The sequence below is a fragment of the Rhodnius prolixus genome, unplaced genomic scaffold (genome assembly GCF_049639745.1).
Source record: "Rhodnius prolixus isolate KJV_2025 unplaced genomic scaffold, Rpr scaffold_12, whole genome shotgun sequence".
NCBI lineage: Eukaryota > Metazoa > Arthropoda > Insecta > Hemiptera > Reduviidae > Rhodnius > Rhodnius prolixus.
Genome location: NW_027411635.1, coordinates 17,727,182 through 17,747,894, shown reverse-complemented (window position 1 = coordinate 17,747,894; position 20,713 = coordinate 17,727,182). Strand labels below are relative to the sequence as shown.

The window sequence follows — 20,713 nt, the reverse complement described above, 5'->3', positions numbered from 1 at the left end:
CGCGATGTTAACAGTTGTGACTAGTTGCTAGACTTTTACTAAATAAGCGCATGTGAGCGATCATTGAATTTCGCTGGGAATATAACCTTTTTAAGATTTATTTAGTCCAAAAAAGTGCTTTTTAGAAAGAGGACATTGTGCATGTGTATGTAAGGGGTGAACACTACAGCTCAAATACGAAAATATTTTATCATCTTTTATTTTTTTAAATAAAAAAAAACAGAGTTTTTACCTCTGTGGGACTTGATAGTTGGAAAAATTACTTAATCTGAAGCACTGTTTTTTCATTTTTTTTGAAATTTGATATAGTCATTGGTCAAGAGTAGATCCACAAGTTTTATTTGAAATATTCAACTAAGAAAATTTTTTCAAGTGCACTTTTTGGAAAGAAGAGTAAGGAACTTTTTCCTCTGATATGCCATTTCAATGTTTTCAATGCTTTTCTTAAAACTGCATCAAATTTTACTTGGAAGTACATATGTTTTAAAAATTTGAATTTGGAAGGAAATGTAAGAGATTCACAATGGCTTTTTTTCAATTTTTATCACTTGATTAACTAATGTTAGTCGACTATTACTTTAATTCATTTGAAAAAATCATTAATTCATAGAAAAAAATAATGTGACTTTAATTTACTCAAATGTCACGTTTGAATCAATTAATAAATGGTTGCAGAAGAAATTTAAACGTTCTTAATTTTTTTTTTTTTGCATAATAAATTTTTGGATTGGACAGATGAGGCCAGGTCAAATAATTTAAAAGATCAGCAAATCGTATGTCGTGAAATTCCACTTTTGGTTATTCAGATCTTTTGTGTTTAGCCTTAGTTGCTACTATATTGGCTACTCTATCTGCGCACATAAAGGAGAAGTGTACTTAAGAAATGGCATTTATCTACAACGAGCCTCGTTTAAAATGGAGTGAAATGAAATGCACACTTGGAAGATCGTACTTCCTAAACTCTACATTTTCCGCTTTTAAGGTTCAGTGCGTGCTAAAAAGTGAAAACCTTTACTGAAGATGTCCACTGAAGAGCAGCACTCATTTTTTAATTTGCGTTGAAGATGTGTTTTTTTTTTGTTTTAATACCTGTTTGACATATCGCAATATATAAATTTCTTTTACTGCAATTCTCTAAGTAATAACTTGAGCTTTTCTGCAAATTTGGATTTTTACTTAATTTTGTTACATTGAACACCATTGATTCATTGTAAGATAGTGGTACTCATGAGACAAGTGTAGTGGATCAACTTCCTCAGAACCCCTCAGAAATGGCTTTTTCTAATCGTGAGTCTGCTTAAATTTAATATGTATAAAAGTTTTGAAGAAATTGCAGTTATTGATTCGAAAACATCGCCTACAAATTTTACAGAAATGGATACTTCCGTTCATTTTTAAGGATCACAATGAACAATACAAAACAAAGTCATTTACTTGTAAAGCTAGAATAACTTTTTACAGACAGCGTGTTAAGGAGATTAAGAACTACACTGGATTTATGATAGTGTCCTGAGGAACACCAGCTCTATTGTTGTAACGAAAAGAAAGGGCAGTTTATGAATCGTAATTTTGGCTATGAATTCGATTCTTTTTAGTATTATTTACAAGATAGAGTTTTATTGAACTGGCGAAGCTTAATGTCGATGTGCCTCCCATATAACTCCCTAAAAATTAATTTTCCTGGAATAGTTTAAAATAAAAATGATATACCAATGTATAACTAATTTTTGCATAAGAAAAGCAATGCACTTTAATTCTCTGTAATTGCCCGCATGCAACACCAGTTCTGTAAGTAAGAAACGCAGCCAAAGCCCTATTATTGCGCTACATACTAGATGGTAGAGGAATGGCTGCAAACTAAACGTAATGCGACCTAATAGCTTTGTTTAGACTCTTTTAGGGTCAAAAAACTTAAGTTAGCCGCTGTGGAAACGCTAATCCGACCTCTGCAGGCCTTTCATTTACTATGGGAGTGAGAAAGATGACGGTGTATAAGTGTTATAGGCTGGGATATCCACTGGAACGTCGAGATCGCTGTAGAAATAATTTCCCTAAGCGGTGTGGACAGGTTGGTAGAATCAATGAAATGGCGGGGATTAAAGAGAAGAGATTTCGATAAAATTAAAAACAGTTTAGAGCAGTCGTAACCACCACACTTCTTTAGAACACTGTTCGTCATTTAAAAATAAATGGAACTCTAAATAAGTTCAAAGAACTTCGTTCATCGTCAATAAGTCATAAATATTTAAGTAAATATCGTAAATATTTAAGGCATAGCTGTCATTTCAGTGAGTTTCAAATACGACTAGTCAAGTGTTAAAGTTAGTCCCTTCTCCAAAGTGGCGGATCAGTTTATTAAACATCAGGCTCTAGTTTAACATCAACTTTATGACCAAAATTCCGAATCATTTTTTCTATAATTATTTCAACGTGTTTCTTAAACTTGGCGTACTTATTACCACATTTTCATTTTAGCGGGGCTCAGACCTTTGGAACGTGTACTTGAGAAATGTAATGAGGAACGTGTAAGTGTATTTTAGTTTTGCACTTATTAATCCCTTAAGCCCGGCAGCCATCTAGTTGTTCAACAAATAAAACTTAATTTATAATAATGAAAGTTAGCCTCACTTTCAATAAATAACAAAAATTAGTTAAATAATTTTTGAACCCAATGTTCTTTTTTTAATGTGTAACCTTAAAAAAGACATTAGACTGTATTTTTTACAAATTTTGAGCTCAAATGTTAGCACAAGTAGTAGGTTAATGGATATAAAGCGCAAATAAGTTACATCTTTTGAACTGAAACTAAAAATCAAACTGATGTAACAATTGAAATGAAGGACTGAATTTTATTTTGGAAGAGAATTTGTATTTAGATTTAAAAAGATACTAGTATCACTCAAGATTAAAAAATATATTTATATATATTTACCATTTGAATCACCGATTCATTGAGCACAACGACACAACAAAAAAATAATTCTAACATCTTTTTTAATTTTTTTTGAAAAGTTCAATACTATAATTTTATCAACACAAAATGATCACTTAGTAATTTTTTAGTAGAATTAATAAAATCTGTTTTGTATAATACATCAAAAGAATAAATTATAGAACTATTTAATATTATTATTTCCTATGCAGTGTTATTTATTGAATTCGTGGTTTGTTAAATAATGGTAAAAAACTTCTCTACTAATTTCTATACTAAAAATAAATATTTGTATTATAAGAAATTTCAGCATTAAAAAGTAGGATACGTTATAATTAAGTCCACAGCCCCTTCATACATAAGTGTGGAAAAATACCCATGTCCCTTAGAGCCCATCTAAAAATAAATTTTTCTAGAAAAAAGTTACCAAGCGTAACGAAGGCCTTTCCCTTTTTCATTTTACAATCTTTAAATAAAATCATAGGAGCTATTTTCAAGAAAATTGTAAACAACTGAATATTTATCCTTCGAGATTGAACAATTTAGTCCAAAACCTGATTGTCGAGTCTCCTAGCGCTATACGAAATATTAAAGTTGCACTTCCTTTAAAACGCTTTCTTTCCTCTTATGAATAGAATGCAAATTTAAATACTTTTAGAAAATGTACAGAATAAGACTTCTTTACTACAACTCTCACAGTTATGAGACATTCAACTACAATTTTATATCAAATATCTATTCCCTTCAATGTTGTGTAGGGTGGAAAACTGTACTAGAAAAGCATTAACCGTACCACTCCGCTCCAGGTCCCTTTAAAATTAATTTTCTTTAAATAAAAAAGAAATGTTGCAAGCAAACGGATAGGATTTTATTTAATAGTTGACAGTTTATTGAGTATGAAGTAATTGGCTCATTTATTTATTAATAAAATCACGATTAAAAATAAAAATAGAAGAGATTCCGCTTCTGTTCAAGCTGTTTTCAGCTAACTCGAAATAGTAAGCAGCATATTCAATTCACAATATCATTAAACAGCTGGTACAATCAAAGAATCAAGACTGTTGATGAAGAAATGTTTACTCCTCATTTGTAGTTGCCACCAACTTAGTCTTTCCGAAACAGTTGTATCACGAATTCAGCGAATCATAATGCCAAAACAAAAAAGAATTTTGGAAGACCATAAGGCTAAAATAGTGCAGTCACTTAAATTTAATGGTGAAACTAAAAGAATAAAGAATTTTACCCATCAGAAAGGAGGAAACTAACCAAACCTAGAAAAAAAAAGAATGGTAGGTTTATCAAGGGATGGAGATCTGAGTACTTAGGCAGGGTAACTGGAAGCATTGGTTAATTATGCTTTGGAGATATTGCGTGAACAACCCTCATCCCCAAAAAAATGAAGTAAGTTTTCCAAAACACTCGGGATAACATGAAGGAAACATGAATAAAAACAAACAAACTGCTACTGTCTTCAAACTTGTCACATTTAATCTTCGTTAGTACAAAAATGTTAGTTCCGTACGTTACACTGAAATAACTTTGCAGAGGCAAAATTCATCCCTACTCCAGAACCTTCAGTAAAATGAATTTTTATGGAAAAATTTTTCATAAATGTAAATGTATGAAGTGTGTGTGCAGGGAGTTTAAAGAAAACCATCAGAGTGATTTTCTATAAATTCTCAAAAAACTAAAAAATTTGCATTCAGCAAAAGTGGTACTTAGGGGGTCCTCAAAACATGTTTACAGAGACAATTCAATTTTGAAAACTGTCCGAATGCAATATTTCTTGTAGTAAGACGAACACAACATTATAAGAGATGTACCTATTTGCAACCATTTGCTGTTTAAACTCACGTTTTAGTTCTGTCAATTTGAGACCATTCTCTTTCAATCTATTTCTTTTTATATTAAACTTATTTTTAGATATACTTTAGCCATTATAAGAAAGTCTTTAGAAATAGATATATATTTTTTTATTTTTATGGTTCTTAACTTGAATAAAGTTGTATATTCTAAGAACAGGTAATAAAAAAGTGAAAGATAAATTGTTCAATTGTGTATGTATAAGGCAAGTTCTTCATGACGATTCTCTATGAACTTAGTGTTGTACTGAATGGTATAAGCACCTCTCTTGCCCATTTGGCATATTTTATTCGTATTACAAACGAGTTTTATAAACACTTTAGATGTTGCTAGCATTTAATTATTAAGTATCCCATAATAGTGATAAGCATACAATTTTCTTCTCCATTTTGCATGGAATCAAATGACTGACTAGAATAATATTGAAATATAATCTCTCGTGGAAAATGTTATAAATTAATCATGACTTATATTATGCAAATATGAGTATTAAAATACTTTCTGTTGAATTATTCAATTCAATTAAAACAAATGTAAACTAACAAACACAAAAATATATATTTATTTTATCAAGATCGCCCAATGTTTGAGAATAAATCTGATGTGAAATAGTCTCATGACTCTAACATTTTAATGGCTAAATTACTTTAGTCTCTTTTTTTTACCTTTCAAAATAAATAGGTGATCCAAAATTGTAGCGCTACCGTTGAGCAGTATTTCTTCCTCAGACAAGCAACACCTGAAAGAATCGCTATGACCAGACCAAGCAGATTCCAGTCAGTAACTCTTAAAGGCAGCCAACAGGCCTTATTTTTTAGGTAGGTCTTCGCTGTTTGGGCGAAGGTCCTAGAATGAACTCTTCCGTTTGTCTTTGGTCATTGATCTTACGCTACAAGGCTTCAAATTTGCTGTGATCATAGAACTTAAATATTGATTTCATCACATCTCTAGAAAGAAGAATGTTTCCGGACCTATGAAAGGTTTGTTAGAACCTAATCAGGCAATTCGTTCGCCTTCATAATGTCCATATGACCTGTTCACCTTAACAACCAGAATAAAGTCAATGTGTTACAGCTGACTACCTCGGTGAGAGATTGATTACGGACCTATACTAACCTAAACTTTACTTAGTGGTCATTTATGACCTCGATTGCCCTTTGACTGTCATAGATTACATTCCAGTTATAACAATGTTATTAAGTCAATCTTCTAGGTTTTCAACCTGAAAAGAGCATGGTAGCAAAAAAAATTTATTAAATTAAAATACAAACAAAATTCAAATGAAATGAATTGCCTTCTTTTTTAAAAAACAATTTTTTATTTATTTTGAAAATCTGGTAAGATCCGCAGTGCTGGATAATATCGATGTTTTTATCCGTCGTACCACGCACAAATCCAACTGATTCTTCTACCTCTGATGATGGATTCTGATGCCCGAAAACGGTCAGGGATACAATAAATATGCGTGCTACGACGGATAATATCAACAATTTTATTTATTTAAACAAACAAAACTCAGTCTTTAAATTCGCCCTAAGTTTTCAGATTTTAACTAAATGTGTCTCTATGCCAGAAATTTTATTTAATAATTGTATCCCAAAACTAATATTAAAAAGAAACAAAAATGAAAAAAAAGTAATTATTACAAACAAAATAACAGCTAATATTGAATAACTATTAGAGAAAAAGGACGTCGTCAACTAGTTTTAAAAATTCGTTCAAAAAATATAAAATAACAGCTATTTTTTAAATGCAGTTTATATATATTTTCGAAAAAAAAAAACTGTTCGCCTGTTTCACATTTTATGCATTTTTATATTTATATTTTTATAATTTCTTTGTAATTCGAATCACAGTTATAATCAGTATGATTTGTTTTTTCTTTAGTTCTATATTTATTTAGTGCCACACTATACAAGGTGCCCGGAAATTATAATCTGTGAAATGAAGGTAGCTCTCCGGGCAAACTGCAACAGTTTGGAAGAAACTGAAAATTGGAATTACCAAATTTATTTGTTAACTGGGTCTGCTTGATGTTTCTTTAGGGAACCACAATAGCTGTAACTGTAACTTATCAACCTGCAGTGGCGGACGCTCAATGAACATCACTTCCACCTACAGCTAATATGCGAGATGATGTATGGAAGCCATTTTAAGGAAAAAGCAACGCGCTCCTAGTGGCAAAAGGGGTAAGGATAATCCCAGCTCTACGCAACTTTGAAAGTGGAAAAGTTTATCTGCAATACACATTTGTCAGTTTCAAGTTTTCATTTCTACAAGTTTAAAACCTTATAAAAATCAGAAGTAATCATTAGTGGAGAATGTGTACTTCATACCCACAAATGAATATCATACTTCGCGAGAAATATGCGAAAAAGACAAATCACACTACTAATGTTTTAAATACATGATTATTATTATAAACCCTTCTATAATGTTAAGAACTAAATACAAAATTTAAAAAAAAAAAGTGAAACGGATAATTTCAAATTTAATACTGTCCACATGTGCAATTTACAATGCGTTAAAAAAAAATTGTAATTAAAAATTTTCAATTTTTTCACATTGTGCTTTGCCTCCTAATTCAATAAACAAGAATATACACATAGTGTATGTTAAATAGAAAATACATTATTATTCGCATTTTAATCAAATGTTTCGAATTTTACTCAAAACAAAAATTTCCTATTCGTGTTTACAAAATTTTGTCCGACTAAAGAAAAAACAAAAACCCAAAATCGAAAAAGAAAATAACCAAAATATAAATTGAATTTTGCTTTAAGTCTCTCCATTATTTATTTTTCTTCGTCTTAGGAGAAACTTTACCAGCATTTGAAGCCGAACTGTTGGACGTTGAGTCCTTCTTTTCATCAGTGGCGTTGGAAGGATGATCTTCATATCTGAAACAACAAATAAATTTAAGGGTCGAATATACAATTTAAAATTCATAAAACATGAAACACTTGAGATGACTAAAGTAAAATAATACTTAAAAACACACACATCTGATAGCTAACCACCTTTAAAGGACAGCTTAATATTTTAGAATCCTGCCAAACCACAATAAATTTCCTAAGAAAATGTTTCACAAAAAATGATAGGTATTTAGTGTGAAAATTTGACAAATAATATTTTAAAAGTATAAAGAAAAAAAATCATTTATACAGAAAGCATATACACATTTTTACGAGCTAGGACAGTGTGCTCCATATCAAACCAGTAACAGTCATCCAATTAACGTGTGGTACCCTATAAAGTTTAATTGAAAAAAGTATTTAATCAACGTTAAAACATACTATTAGTAGAACAGAAAACTTACTGGAACATGGCACTAAGGTCTCCTCTAATGTGTGCCAAAATCAATGGTGCTCCCAAACATGCAGGAACTAAATATAAAAGTGCTGGCTGAGCATGATTGAACAAGTGCATTACACATAATGTAGTAACTAATCCAAGGAAGTAGGCTACCAATGTGGTGTAGAAATACACCTTAGAATTCCTCTTCAAGCTGTAAACAATTCAAATATAATTTCAGACACAATAAATACTCTTTGAAATTGTGATTTTTAAAATACATCAATAGTTAATCACCGTTTTCTTACTAAAGCAACCCATAAAAATAATTCTGCCATTTACTACCACGAGATTATACTGATTTTTAGACTATGTATGGTTTTCAATAAATTCATGTATATTAGGATATTCATTGTTTTTAAAAAACCAATACAACCCTATGGAAATTAGCTACTCTCTCCATGCTTATTTAAAATGTTCAAATACAGATAGGTTAAAAACAGAAAGTGTGCAGTTTTTTTTGCCAACAAGATAGCTCATGGTACCGGAAGGGCAGGTACCTGTTACTCACGATGGGTTTAACGTAACTAGGTACCTAGCACTGGACGACCATAAATCTGGGTACCTAGAACTGGACGACCATAAGTGAAGAAGTGAATAGCAATGAATCTCCTAAAAATCCCAATAAAATTGACGGTATTGAACGACTGTATGAAGAAAATAAACTTTTCAGATACCTGCAGTCGAAGCGAAGCAGTAAAGCTATGAAGATTCCTGGTATTACTATGTCTCCTAATCCAAGCATTGCAAAATTATTAGCAGTCAATCCATTTTCCAAAAGATCTTGAGGAAAAACAACTGTGATAAAATAAATATTACCAATTAAAAAAAATCTACTCATTTTTATAAACTTATAAATACAAGTAACGTAATTATACTTATATATAAACTAACGTTTGATTGGAGCTTCAAAAGATTTGGCCACTGTAACCATAACATTGGTACCAAATACCCAGAATACATCATAGACAAACAGTCCACAAAGGAGGATACAACCAGTGACTACTTTATTAAGGTGTAATAATTCAACGCCATTAATGGCAAAAGCAATTCCAAATAAATTATTAGCAATCCAATGCTACAAATAATTAATACAACATTAAAAATAAACTTTTTGAATGAGATAGAAAAAATATAGGGTAAACATTCATACAACATTCATCAACTTGAATTCGTACTGTTTTGAGTGACAATTTGTTTTCAAATTTAAAATTTTTACTGAAAGTTGTAAGCTTCCACACTTGCGTAAGTTCACTGAAATTAAACAGTATTACTGTAAGGAGAAGTGGCTTCTTCACAGAGCTTGGGTCTCTGCGGGTGCCCTAGAATAACAACACAAATTCGTTCAAAACTGTCACCATCAACACTTTACAATGCACATAAAGCCTTCAGAAATAGTCGATGAATGCAACTTCTTGGGTTTAGCCAACTCACTTCCCAGAAATTGGTAGCCTTAATTTGGGGAAGCTATCCTTGGAATATCTGGAAAACGTTGGGAAGGTGGCATGGCGCTGGGTGTGGGTATTGTTAATTTTAACTTCTCACTCTTCTAGAACTTCCATAGGGAGCCTAGATAGTTTCCAGGTCTCGGAGAGTATACCTTTTGTGTCTTCTACAGAACATCAGAATTGGAAAGGATGGGTGAGTCAGTTGGTAACAGGAAAAGGTCTCTAACTACCGACTCAATAGAAAGAACTACTCTGGAGAACCAAGATGAGTTACTTAATCACCTGGGTGCTGTAGGGTGTGACGTTTACCTGGCTACAGAAGGAGCACAAAACGTCTCTTTGGTTGCATTGGAGAATGGCCCGTAAACACAACGGCAAAATCAAACAGTATTTTTGAGAGAATGTGACGTGCCAGCTCCCCTTGTACCCTTTTTAGTGTCTAATACGTAAGTAATAGGTTTATACATGTACGAACCGGCAGTTAATATACCCATTTTAAAGAAAGCAGTTAGAGTTTTTGCAGAGAACTTGGTAAAAATCTAAAAAGTAAAATAATAATAAAGTAAATAAATAAATCAATCCATGTACTCGGAAATTCAGTTTCGAAAGTGGACATAAACACAATTCATTTTATTAAAGATGCTTTTTGGGGAAAAGTCACGTTACTTATCGAGGATGTATAATTTGCCAGCAAAGGATTCTAGAACTCATGGGATCTAGGGAATGGTGATGAGGTCAGGCTGACTGAAAGAGCCTGACATATATTCCATGCAAGGTAGAAAACTAGACTCATAAGTATAATCTCCAGGGAACCTATCTATCTATAGTATCTATTACACTATAAAAAAAAAACTTTTTAACCAATAAAAGCAATTTTTATTGGACTGTAAGGCCGCTTATGGTTGAAATATTTGGATGCCCAGGCCTAGGAAAAAACATTTTTAGTCGACTCTACACATAGCAGACGTAGTCACTTTTTACTTACAAAAAAAAAAAGAAAAATCACTCAGCACATGCATCTCTTATCAAGGGTAATTTCAGCACACAGTTTCTTCACAAACAGACACATTTGCAGTGTGTCTTGAGGATTTCACACAAGAAATTAGCCCTTTATTATTCAACCTACCTTATTGATGATGTACCACACCCCAATTAAAGAACAACACATCAGGCAGATTACATCATGTAATGTAAATTCATAATTAATGATAACTTCAGAATGGGCTCCTTTCCCCTTTGTGAACTTCAAATGGAATGGAGTGTTGGGGATGGCTGCAGGTACCAGTGAGCATATTACAGGACTGAAAATTAAATGAATAACATTAATACATTCTCTTTTAAAGCAGAGCTCAGTAATAAAATACATCATTACTAAGGTGCGGTAAAATTGAAACAAAATAAATTAATATTATGTTTACCTGGAAAGGTAGCACAATGCAATTACTCCCAAAATAAAGAAATAACCAGTCAGTAGAAGATTGATATACTCTTTTGAAAATATCTAAATAACAGAAACAACTCAGAAAACTGGAATTAGAATCAGGACGAGTCAGGACAGAATAAGAGAAAAGAGAATGTGAGCTAAGCGTTTAACATTTCACCGTGACTTAATTTAGCGATATCCCTTGGTAAACCACATTTGCCTCTAGCTTAGATCACATAAGCTCGTTGCACAAAACTAGTCACCATACTCGCTTGAAAGACATCTCTGGAGCGCCTTTTCCTCAAGTAAAATTTAATTACCACAGTTCCATAAGAGTGTATATAAGGATAAGCTCTGTAAAGACGTACTAAGGTTCTTAAAGTTCCCAACGGCCCTTGATTAAGCTAATTTGCCGAGTTTTACATTGGTGGTATTTCCCTAAAAGTACACAATTTAAGCTTTATGAGGTCAATTTATCCGCCTTCTCATATTCTGAGTCGCAGCAAGGGTAAAAATTACCTTATTGGAGCAGCCTACCTATTATGGTTGCCAACTAATAAGGAAATTTATTTTGTATATACCCTATAAGCGACATTAGGGAGTGCACAATATGGTGTGAAATGTAGATTAAGAGTTCTAACCAGCAACATGTCTTACTGTCTAAATATAAAAACAATCGTTAGCATTTATATCATTCAGTCTTGGCCATATCCTAAGTTAATTTTTGATAGATCGTACTTTTAATTTCTGGTAGGATCGTGTGGAGTTGTGTTCGGTATGTTGATGCATGGTTTATACTATTTAAAGAAACACGTTAGTATTGAAGAATAAAAGAATCTTCTAACCTACGATGTTTCCTTCATTTGGGAAACCACCGGTATACCGCGCTGCGCTGTTGAACATTATTAATTACGCGTCTTTTTATCAAAACCGTAGCAAAAGAACAAATTTACACAAACATCCACCAGTCTGCGCCTATGTCCGGAGACGATTATATTGCGAAAATTCGAATTAAAACATTAATTCTGCACACTCACCTGGAAAAATATGTACAGCCCAAAAAGGGCGGCACTGGCTATAAATGGAAACATGGCAGCATCTTTGTGTGACATAGTCTCAAGCATCTCTCCCGATTCCTTAAAACAAAAAAAAATTGATGTAAACGAGTACATTGTAAATTAGCCCTGAAGATGACCTAGTCCCTAGTTCGAAAGCTCGGCATAATAAAAATATATCAAGACTGAAACTGGTAGTTATTTTTTCATCCTACAGTTCTAATTGAAGGTAATGGAATGAAGGCCGGCAGTACACTGAGAAGGCTTCATCCGCGGATACTATGAACTAATCAGAGGCACTTTATAACATGGCTCACCAACGCATGTTGAGATTACTTTGAATGTACACTCTAAATAACCAAACTTATTTGATATGGAAAAGATCTAAAGTACAAATTGCTAAGTACAGTCTAGAGCAGAAAAATCAGCCTAATTAGACTGCTTTACTGAGAGGAGTAAAATACAGAAGTCACTCTAAAAAGCAAAATAGAAGGTAATACAGGATTGAAGACAGTTTTGCTGGTTGAAGAAGATGATGACGACAACACAACAAGAGAAGTCATCCATCTCGCCGAGCAGCGAAAAGCTGTGTAGTAATTGCCAAACTTAGCGTTGTACACTAAAGTGTTTATGGACATTTAATCTATTCTTTGCTTACTTTGTAGATTTTTTTTTTCTTCATACATAGTTAGGAATTATTCTTTGCAAATATTGAAACATTTCGTTGTTTTATTATCAAGTCGTTTATTCATATAATTAAACAAATAGTAAAAATTACTATAACATCAAGCCCTGACACTGCATGCTTGGCGATAATAAGCTAATGTGATTTGATCATCTGATGAGAACAGATTTTAGGAGTGTGGCTAGGACTTACTCCGAAGCGAGAATGCAAGGTCAATGAGGCGGAGGAAAGCTAGACCGAGAAGCACATGGGAAGGCGTTAAGAATTTTTGTAAAAGAGAGTTTTGAGTGGAATACCAGGGCTAGATTGACAGAGAACACAACACGTGGGAAGGCAGCTCGATATCTTCAGGTGTAAAAGGTTAATTCTAAGAAAAAGATCTCTGCGGAGGAAATAATCGTGACTGCATATGGTACTTCATTATTATACTTATTATAGAAAAGACTAACTGAATTAAGGATAAGAATTAATCTAAAACCATATTATCAAGATCTTTCTAAGAATAGAATAAAACTTAGTTGCTTAAAGATTAATTACAAGAAAGTGGCTACCTAATGATAAAAAAAAAATTAAGACCTATATTACCAATCTTTTTATATTTCTGAAATAAAATGTAAAAAAGCATACAATTAATAAAATGAAAATGCAAAACCAACCTCTATCACTTCGAACATAAGGTTCACTTACATAAGGTTGATTTATCCTGTTAACAACTTTGAAAGTATTATTGAAACTCTAATACTACAAATGTAAGTAAGACCAGACAAACAATAATTTTTTTTTCTCATTACCTTTTGAAATTGTATCATTTCCTTATGGTATTTTACTGATTTCATCGATCCGAAAAAAATTGGCAAAATTGCCATAATTATGATGCTTATATACGCAACTGCCATTCCCTCTGGAGTAGCTGGTGTACGGTGAAGAGTATCCGTAACATTTTCTGTTAAGTTCATTTTTATATCAGACAAAATTTTATTCACTTCTGCCATTTCTAATATGTAAAACTTTTTCTATTGCTTGGTTACAGTTGCTACACTAAATAGAACCTCACACTGCCAACGAAGTAACTGACAACACGTTATCAGATATGAAGCAATAACCTAATACATAACAAATACAAAAATTAGTAATATAATTAATGCTTTTTATACAAGAGAAAAAATTACGTTAATATTTTTAAATTATTAAAAAATGAAATAAAGAATTAAAATAAAACAAATAAAATATTTTAAAATGTTATAGTTATGTAAATATAATGATAAAGTACATTATTATTGCAAAATATAAATTTTTTATCTATCCATCAATTAGCACCACTATTAAATTTCAATTTAATCGTCTAATACTCACAGTTTTGATAAAACAGAAGGTACGAAGGTAACCAACTCTAAGGTGCACTGGCGAAAAATGCGTTAAACCACCATCTTATAAACTTTTAAAAATATTCAATCAGTAGTCCCTTTTTTCTTCACAAAATGTAAATTAATATTAACATATTTTCTCAATGAGGTCAATATGAAAAAATATCAGCAGCTTTCTTTATTCGTGTTAGCTTTGATCAGTGTTATAGGACTTATACTTTATAGAAAACAGTATTTAGAGTTAAAGACGAGTGTTGAAGGTTTCAGCATATTTGGCGAACAAGAGAAACCACAAAAATGTGTGGTATTAAATGAAACATTAAAGTTGGACGATCTGAAACTCTTTTATCCAGTGTCTGGATGGATGAATCTTCAAGATGAGTTTTATGTTTATTCAGCTTTTTGGAAAGGTAAGAGTATCACAACAGCTGTAGGAATAGGACTGAAAAACAGAAAACCTTCCTTTGAATGTCACATCTGGCATGATCATGGGGATTCGTTGTTCTCCAATAAAGGCAGCTTCACTTTTAAAGAGATACAAGTAGAGAGTTCAGATTATAATGTTTTTGAATACAGTTGTGAAATTAATTCTCCAAATTTACATGGCACACCATATATGTTTGTTTTCATCAAACAAGAAACAAAGCGATTTATTCCAATTGATTCGGGAAGCAGTAGTCTGCAGCAGGGGAGTGTAGCTATGTGTGTTTATCCTGATTTTCAGGGACTTAACAAACTTAATGTAATTGATTTTATAGCATATCATCAACTAATTGGATTTACAGATTTTATTTTGTATGATGAAATGCACTATGGAGTTCTTCGTAAAATGAGGACCATACTTTCTGGACTAAACTTAATAAAATCTTTCAGTGTACTACCGTGGTTGGTCCCCATAGAACAAACAGATCCTGCAGCAAAGGCTGTCATAGATGTTGACTGTCTACATCGTGTTACTAACAAGGTATCATTTATTGCTATAGTCAGTTTTGAAGATTATCTTTTGCCTAAATCCCAGAAGAAAATTACTAATATAATTAAGTATGACAGCCCAGCTAGTCTAAAATTTAAATATCAAATATGCTGTACTGATTTGAACAATGACAGAGTATCTGAAGAATCCTGGCCATTAGTATTGAAAAAGACGCAATGTATGCACAGTAATGAAAGTAGGCATATTTTAATTAATCCGCAACAAGATAACACGGCGAAAACAATTACATTAAAATCCGAGGCCCTCATTAATTCTTACAAAAGGTGCTCAGTATCTAAGAATACTAAAATCATATATGATTCAACAGCTAGAAAATTTTTGTATGACTTACTAAATAGCAAAATTATTCTATTGCGAAATTCGGGAAGTCTTTTTTGACATAGTTTTATATTTAAATACAATTCCAATTTTCAAATGTCTATTTATTATTTACCTAGCTCATATTAACTGAGGATTCAGTCTGTTGTGAATCCACTCCTGTCCAGACTGTTTTATCAGACAGAAATCTGGAGAGAGACGCCAAATTAGCTTAGAGGCATCAATGACCAGTTGAGCTGGTCACCATGGATTTTTTTGCACATCATGATGCCTTGAAGTTGTATCTCAACCGTTTTGACTCGGTTAAATTAGACTGGTTACACAATTTCAGAGGCGCGAAGAATATAATGATACCGGGCACATTCCTGGTTTAAAACTTGACACTAACGTCAGGATAAGAGCAATATCAAGCCGTTGAAAATCTAACTTTTGGTCAGCTTATTTAATACGTTGTTAGCTTAATCATAATGTCACAGACATTGAAGACCAGACAAATTAGCAAATATTTGGTAAAAGAAAAGTTCGCTGGTAAGAAGAAAAAATCAAGGCTGTGGTAGGATTGAATATGGCCATTACAGTTAATATAGTACAAGGGCAATGTTCAGTTACACCATTTGGTTTTTAAGTATGAAGTACATTTTTTTCCTCTTACAGTAGTCGATTTTGCTTATCATCGAAAAAAGCGATGTTCAAAAAAAAAAAAATTACTGGGAGCAAGTCAAGTATCGCAGACGACTTACTAAAAAGACAGTACTGCACTGACTGCTTCAGATCCTCGCTGACACAATGGCCTTGCCAATGAACATAACCATTGCAGTATTCTCCCGGCCTTGATGGAGCATTTTTTTAAAGTTAACATTAGCTAGTAGCTTGTGAGAAAATTCTCCTGAAAACGTTATTGTCGCATTCCTTGGTTGGACCTAAACGAAATTTGAACTGAGATTTTTCCATTTCTAGATTACTTACGCAGGCTGCCATTAGTGAGTTTTTGGTTTAGGCGATCTACATCTACATTGTTTTTCGTCTTAAATGCTCAGGTATGCAATGAGGAACTAGGTTCCTCTCGCTGCCTATTCTCAAGGTATTCATTCAGTCCGGGTTAAAGACTCAGCACTAGTGATCTTTTAATGTGGCATTAATATCATTTTAATGTGGTCTTGATGTCTAGCGCTTACTTGGGGCAATAAATTACTCTATCAAGTACATTTTTCGAGAAAATATTTCAAACAAAAGTCAAAGCCGTCTGTATATGAGTAGTAAGTGCATGAAATTTAAGTCAACCAGCTAGAGTATGTAGCCCTCTTTCTAATTTTCTTACTCTTATTTAGAGCTGCATATCAATTTTGAAAAGGTGTGGTCTCTTAAGGTTATAATTAGACTTAAGTCGCATAATCGATGTATAAAATTGCCTATCTCCCCCGTCCCAAAAAACCACGGCTTTAAAAGGATTAAAGAAATATGTATATCAACATATTAAAAGTACCTTTCTTGTGTTTTTTTGGCTCCATAAGCCAAAAGTCCGATGTACGGGGCCGACAAAAACAAGAGCTTGCCTGACAAAGAATAATGCTAGGAACCGGGCTTCCTCCAAAAGAATGTTTCTTTTCTAGTTTACCTGTTTAAATTTTTCCCAGCGACTGTCTCCTACTAGTGTTGCTTTTATTTTATTCGTATTGCTTTTATTTTTTAATTTTTGTATTGGTTTTGTTGTTTTTAATAATACTGGGTTCTCTTTTACCTCTTGGAGAATGTCAGTTGTTCTAGTGACTCCGATGTCAACCCACAATCTCCCAGGCTTATAGAATCAATCACACCCAGAATTACCTCAATTACTCGATGATCTAAAGTGCCCAGGGTTTGATGTATTCCTTTAAGCTGATGATTTTCTCTCTCCTAGAACAACAGGCGTTTCAATTGGCGGTACATCGAAAACAGGCTCATTGGTATTCGGTTTGTTTGTTTTTTTATACCCACATTCTGCGTTTCAATAAGTAGAACATCGACATCCCGATAATAGAGGTTTTTCTATTTATTTTCTTCGTTTTTTTACTTTTGTTAGATGTGTCTAGTAGGGGTGCAAATTCTGCCTTGAACCTATTACTCTTTGTAATTTCAAAGTAGGTGCCACTCTAGGATGAATATTTATCCTAAGCCGTGTTGTTTTCTTCCCTCTGTTTAACGCAAACCACATCTGCAGCCAAACGATTCCCTTGGCAGTGTGTGCATTGTTTTTTACTCACATTATTTTATGCCGTGAAGATGCATTTACTGCATCTTGTCTGACTTTTGCATTTGAAGCTGACATGCTCATATCGGTGACAATCAAAGCACTGTCTTCTGCTGGGCAGTACGACAGAACTGTAAACATAATAATATGTATATGGTAACATGTTTTTCAAAAGTCAGAAAACATTCAAACGTCTGTTCTCTGCATTTTTTTTAAACTACTCTTCAATCAATCATTGAGAACCTTTATCTGATTTTTTTTTTACATTTTTAAGAGTTTTACCATCTCTAGGATTGACTTTTCCATCCCTAATTACGACTTTGAGTGGATTCGGTGTTCCGCAATTTATGTCTATAAATTTCATTTTTAAAAACAGTTACTTACGCTCGAATAAATGATTGACGGCTTAATGGTTTTGGTAACTATTCATTCTCTAGTTTCCAAGTGCTCTTATATCAAGCAGAGAGCTTGAATTTCTGTTATCTACGTACATCTAGTTCCCAAAAGTTACGCGACGGACAGTGTGTATATTCAGTAAAAGTAGAAAGTGGAGACCTTTATCGTATGGCTTGAATTCCTTTTCGTGCCATGATCATTATCTTTGGAATTATTTTCGACACTATTGTTAGTATGGTTTTCATCATTATTTAATATTTTATCCCTCTCCAGCCAGCGAAATTTTATTTTTTTTTAGTAACTAGAATTTTGTTAGTTATCTGTTTTGATCTATGCCAAACGGACTCCTGTCGTACGGTAACTCCTTTCATCCCTTCATCCTTACAGTCGCCGAGCGGTAAGAGGCGAGACCGCCAAGCTAAGATGTCTTGTGGTACTGGGATCGATTCTTGGTTGATGCCCTAAATTTAATTTAATTTGAATTTATAATACAGTATAAAGCCGTCCATACCTACTTAAAACGTAAAACCTGCATGAAAAACCACTTCTTACTATTTTTTTTCTTACTTACATCTTACTGGTTGTTTCGTTGATCTAGTTTTTCTAATTAAAATTCTTGCCTAAATCTGTCTTTATGCCTGTGTTTGGTAGTCGCTAAATAGGATCAGCCTATTCACATTAGTATGAACAGTGTCTAGCTTTTTCTCTGTATTGCTGGTAAATGAGTATTATTGATGGTATAATTTTCTCGGTTATAATACTTCCTCTTATGAAGGATTAAAGAAATAAAAAAGTAGATAAATGAAAAATGTTTCCAAAAGTATTATATTTATAATGAGGCCAATTTTCAGTTTCTCATAAACAAAATATAGTGTGTCACAAGTGTAAGAGAAACGTTCTAGGATGTTTTCCGCTATTATCATATTGAGGAAATAATGTATCAACTAAAGTTATATGAAATTTATAAAATCAAGTATTTAAATATTTTCACATTCAAATTTAGAAAAACTATGGTTACTCTTTATATGTAATTATGTCAAGATGTATAGACTAAACTTTTTTGAGTAAATTAAAAATTTTAGAGTATAAATTTATGTACACATATCATGAATTTCACTGACAAAGTGCAATAATTTAGTACATCGCTTGTATATACATAAATAATACACTAAAGGTATGTACATAGTTTCTATCGTATTTATTTGCTATTCCCAACATCTCACAATTGCTATTAAATTAAGCTGGAATCTGTATAACTTCCGTTGATTTCTGTTTGTTTGTAGTGTAATTGTATCAAAAAAGAAGCCATCGCATCAAGAAGATCTAAGCCGAAGTGAGTTCCATACAGCTAGTACAGCTTTGAAGATATTAAGCGCTTAACTTAGCTCGAAGTAAAATGAACGTGGTAAGTGACGACCTAACTAATAGATGTTTAAACCGTATCTTCTTTTCAAACAAACAAAAATTAAGCTTAAGTAAAATTAGAAATGTTATGTCATGTTTAAGATATCAGGAAAAATGTTTCTTTATGGCACATCTTTTTATCACAATAGAATCACTTACGTTTGGCACACCCCGCAGCGATAGTTATGCAATTATATGATTTCTATATACATATATAAAGTAAATGCCAACAGGAAACTGGGCCCACATATTAGAAAGAGTTTTTTTTGCCACTTATACGGGCTTAAGTACACCTTAAAAACTGGTTCAGAAAGAGACATAGAATGGACATAGATAAAAAAGCGAGTAAAATTTTATTTCTTGTTTAATTGTTTAAATATCTTTTTAACTAACCATTTTAACGCTTAACACAATTAATAATTTGGTGCTAATCTAAATATTTCTCTGCACTGTGGATATATTGTAAGCACTGTAAGTGCTTATGAATGGATATGTTTTTATTAAATTTATATATGAAAAATTAGTAGTTAGTAGTAACCATTTTTTGGGGATATTATCAGGACTTTTATATTGCCGGGGACCATAGTTATTGATTTCCTTGAAGGCAAGTGTCCCAGGCAGACACTTGACTGTGTATCACTCTACAATTTATAGACCCGGAAATGGAAGCTCAGACTAACACCGTTAAGGTACGAGATCGTCCTTTAAATGAGGTCTAAGCATAAAACAATAAAAGGACCAATTTGATAGCTACCTAGTCGAAAAAATGTGACCGCGCAGTCACCCTCCTCTCGAATTCAATCAATTTGTAAAAGTTGTTATGAGGGTTTATAACTATCTCGACGTACCATTATAAGAATGTACTTTTTTTAGTATTGTGATGTGATAATGAGTGCATGAAAGACACGAATATAAACAAAAACAGTGATCCGAGCGTTTACGAGTTCGATATAAAGCAGGATTAGACTCTTTTCGATAAGATAAAGGCCCATTGAAGGTTCTGGAGAAGGCAAGATAGTAAGGTTAGGTGTAGGCGGCCAGAGGGGGCGTACATTACACTACAATTACATATATAATAAGTAACCCTTTGGTAATGTCTTTAGGTAAAAAGAAATACGTCTTTTAATTTATTTTTAAAATGGAAAATTATTTTTACAACAGAAAATAAAATGTTTCGCGCCTTTTTGATCAATTTCCCAGCAGCGAAAGAAACTTACAAAAACGTAACACCAGGTTGGCCTGGTTGTGAG

At 32.7% G+C, this 20,713-nt stretch overlaps 2 protein-coding genes across 2 annotated transcripts; one reads left to right on the top strand and one right to left on the bottom strand.

Annotated features, from left to right (window-relative positions):
- Window positions 1–6,740: 6,740 nt before the first annotated feature.
- On the bottom strand, window positions 6,741–13,858 carry LOC141461636 (minor histocompatibility antigen H13). Its single transcript, XM_074142819.1, has 8 exons — window positions 13,552–13,858; window positions 12,058–12,156; window positions 11,016–11,098; window positions 10,724–10,898; window positions 9,044–9,227; window positions 8,827–8,947; window positions 8,115–8,303; window positions 6,741–7,695 (listed from the first exon to the last, which is right to left on the bottom strand). Exons 1-8 carry the CDS (start codon window positions 13,750–13,752, stop codon window positions 7,587–7,589), a joined length of 1,161 nt encoding a protein of 386 aa, XP_073998920.1. The 5' UTR covers window positions 13,753–13,858; the 3' UTR covers window positions 6,741–7,586.
- A 281-nt stretch (window positions 13,859–14,139) lies between these two features.
- LOC141461635 (uncharacterized) lies at window positions 14,140–15,533 on the top strand. The gene has a single exon (XM_074142818.1). The coding sequence runs from the start codon at window positions 14,279–14,281 to the stop codon at window positions 15,494–15,496; it is 1,218 nt and encodes a 405-aa protein (XP_073998919.1). The 5' UTR covers window positions 14,140–14,278; the 3' UTR covers window positions 15,497–15,533.
- The last annotated feature ends 5,180 nt before the right edge of the window (window positions 15,534–20,713 follow it).

What these genes read in the sequence shown, in the direction of transcription:
- LOC141461636 (XM_074142819.1), bottom strand. Translation starts at nt 13,752, where the DNA reads ATGGCAGAAGTGAATAAAATTTTGTCTGATATAAAAATGAACTTAACA. An exon ending in TGTGGTACATCATCAATAAG is followed by an intron (nt 9,228 to 10,723) that starts GTAGGTTGAATA and finishes AATTATTTGTAG; the next exon opens with CATTGGATTGCTAATAATTT. An exon ending in TTTTGAAGCTCCAATCAAAC is followed by an intron (nt 8,948 to 9,043) that starts GTTAGTTTATAT and finishes ATTTTATCACAG; the next exon opens with TTGTTTTTCCTCAAGATCTT.
- LOC141461635 (XM_074142818.1), top strand. Translation starts at nt 14,279, where the DNA reads ATGAAAAAATATCAGCAGCTTTCTTTATTCGTGTTAGCTTTGATCAGT.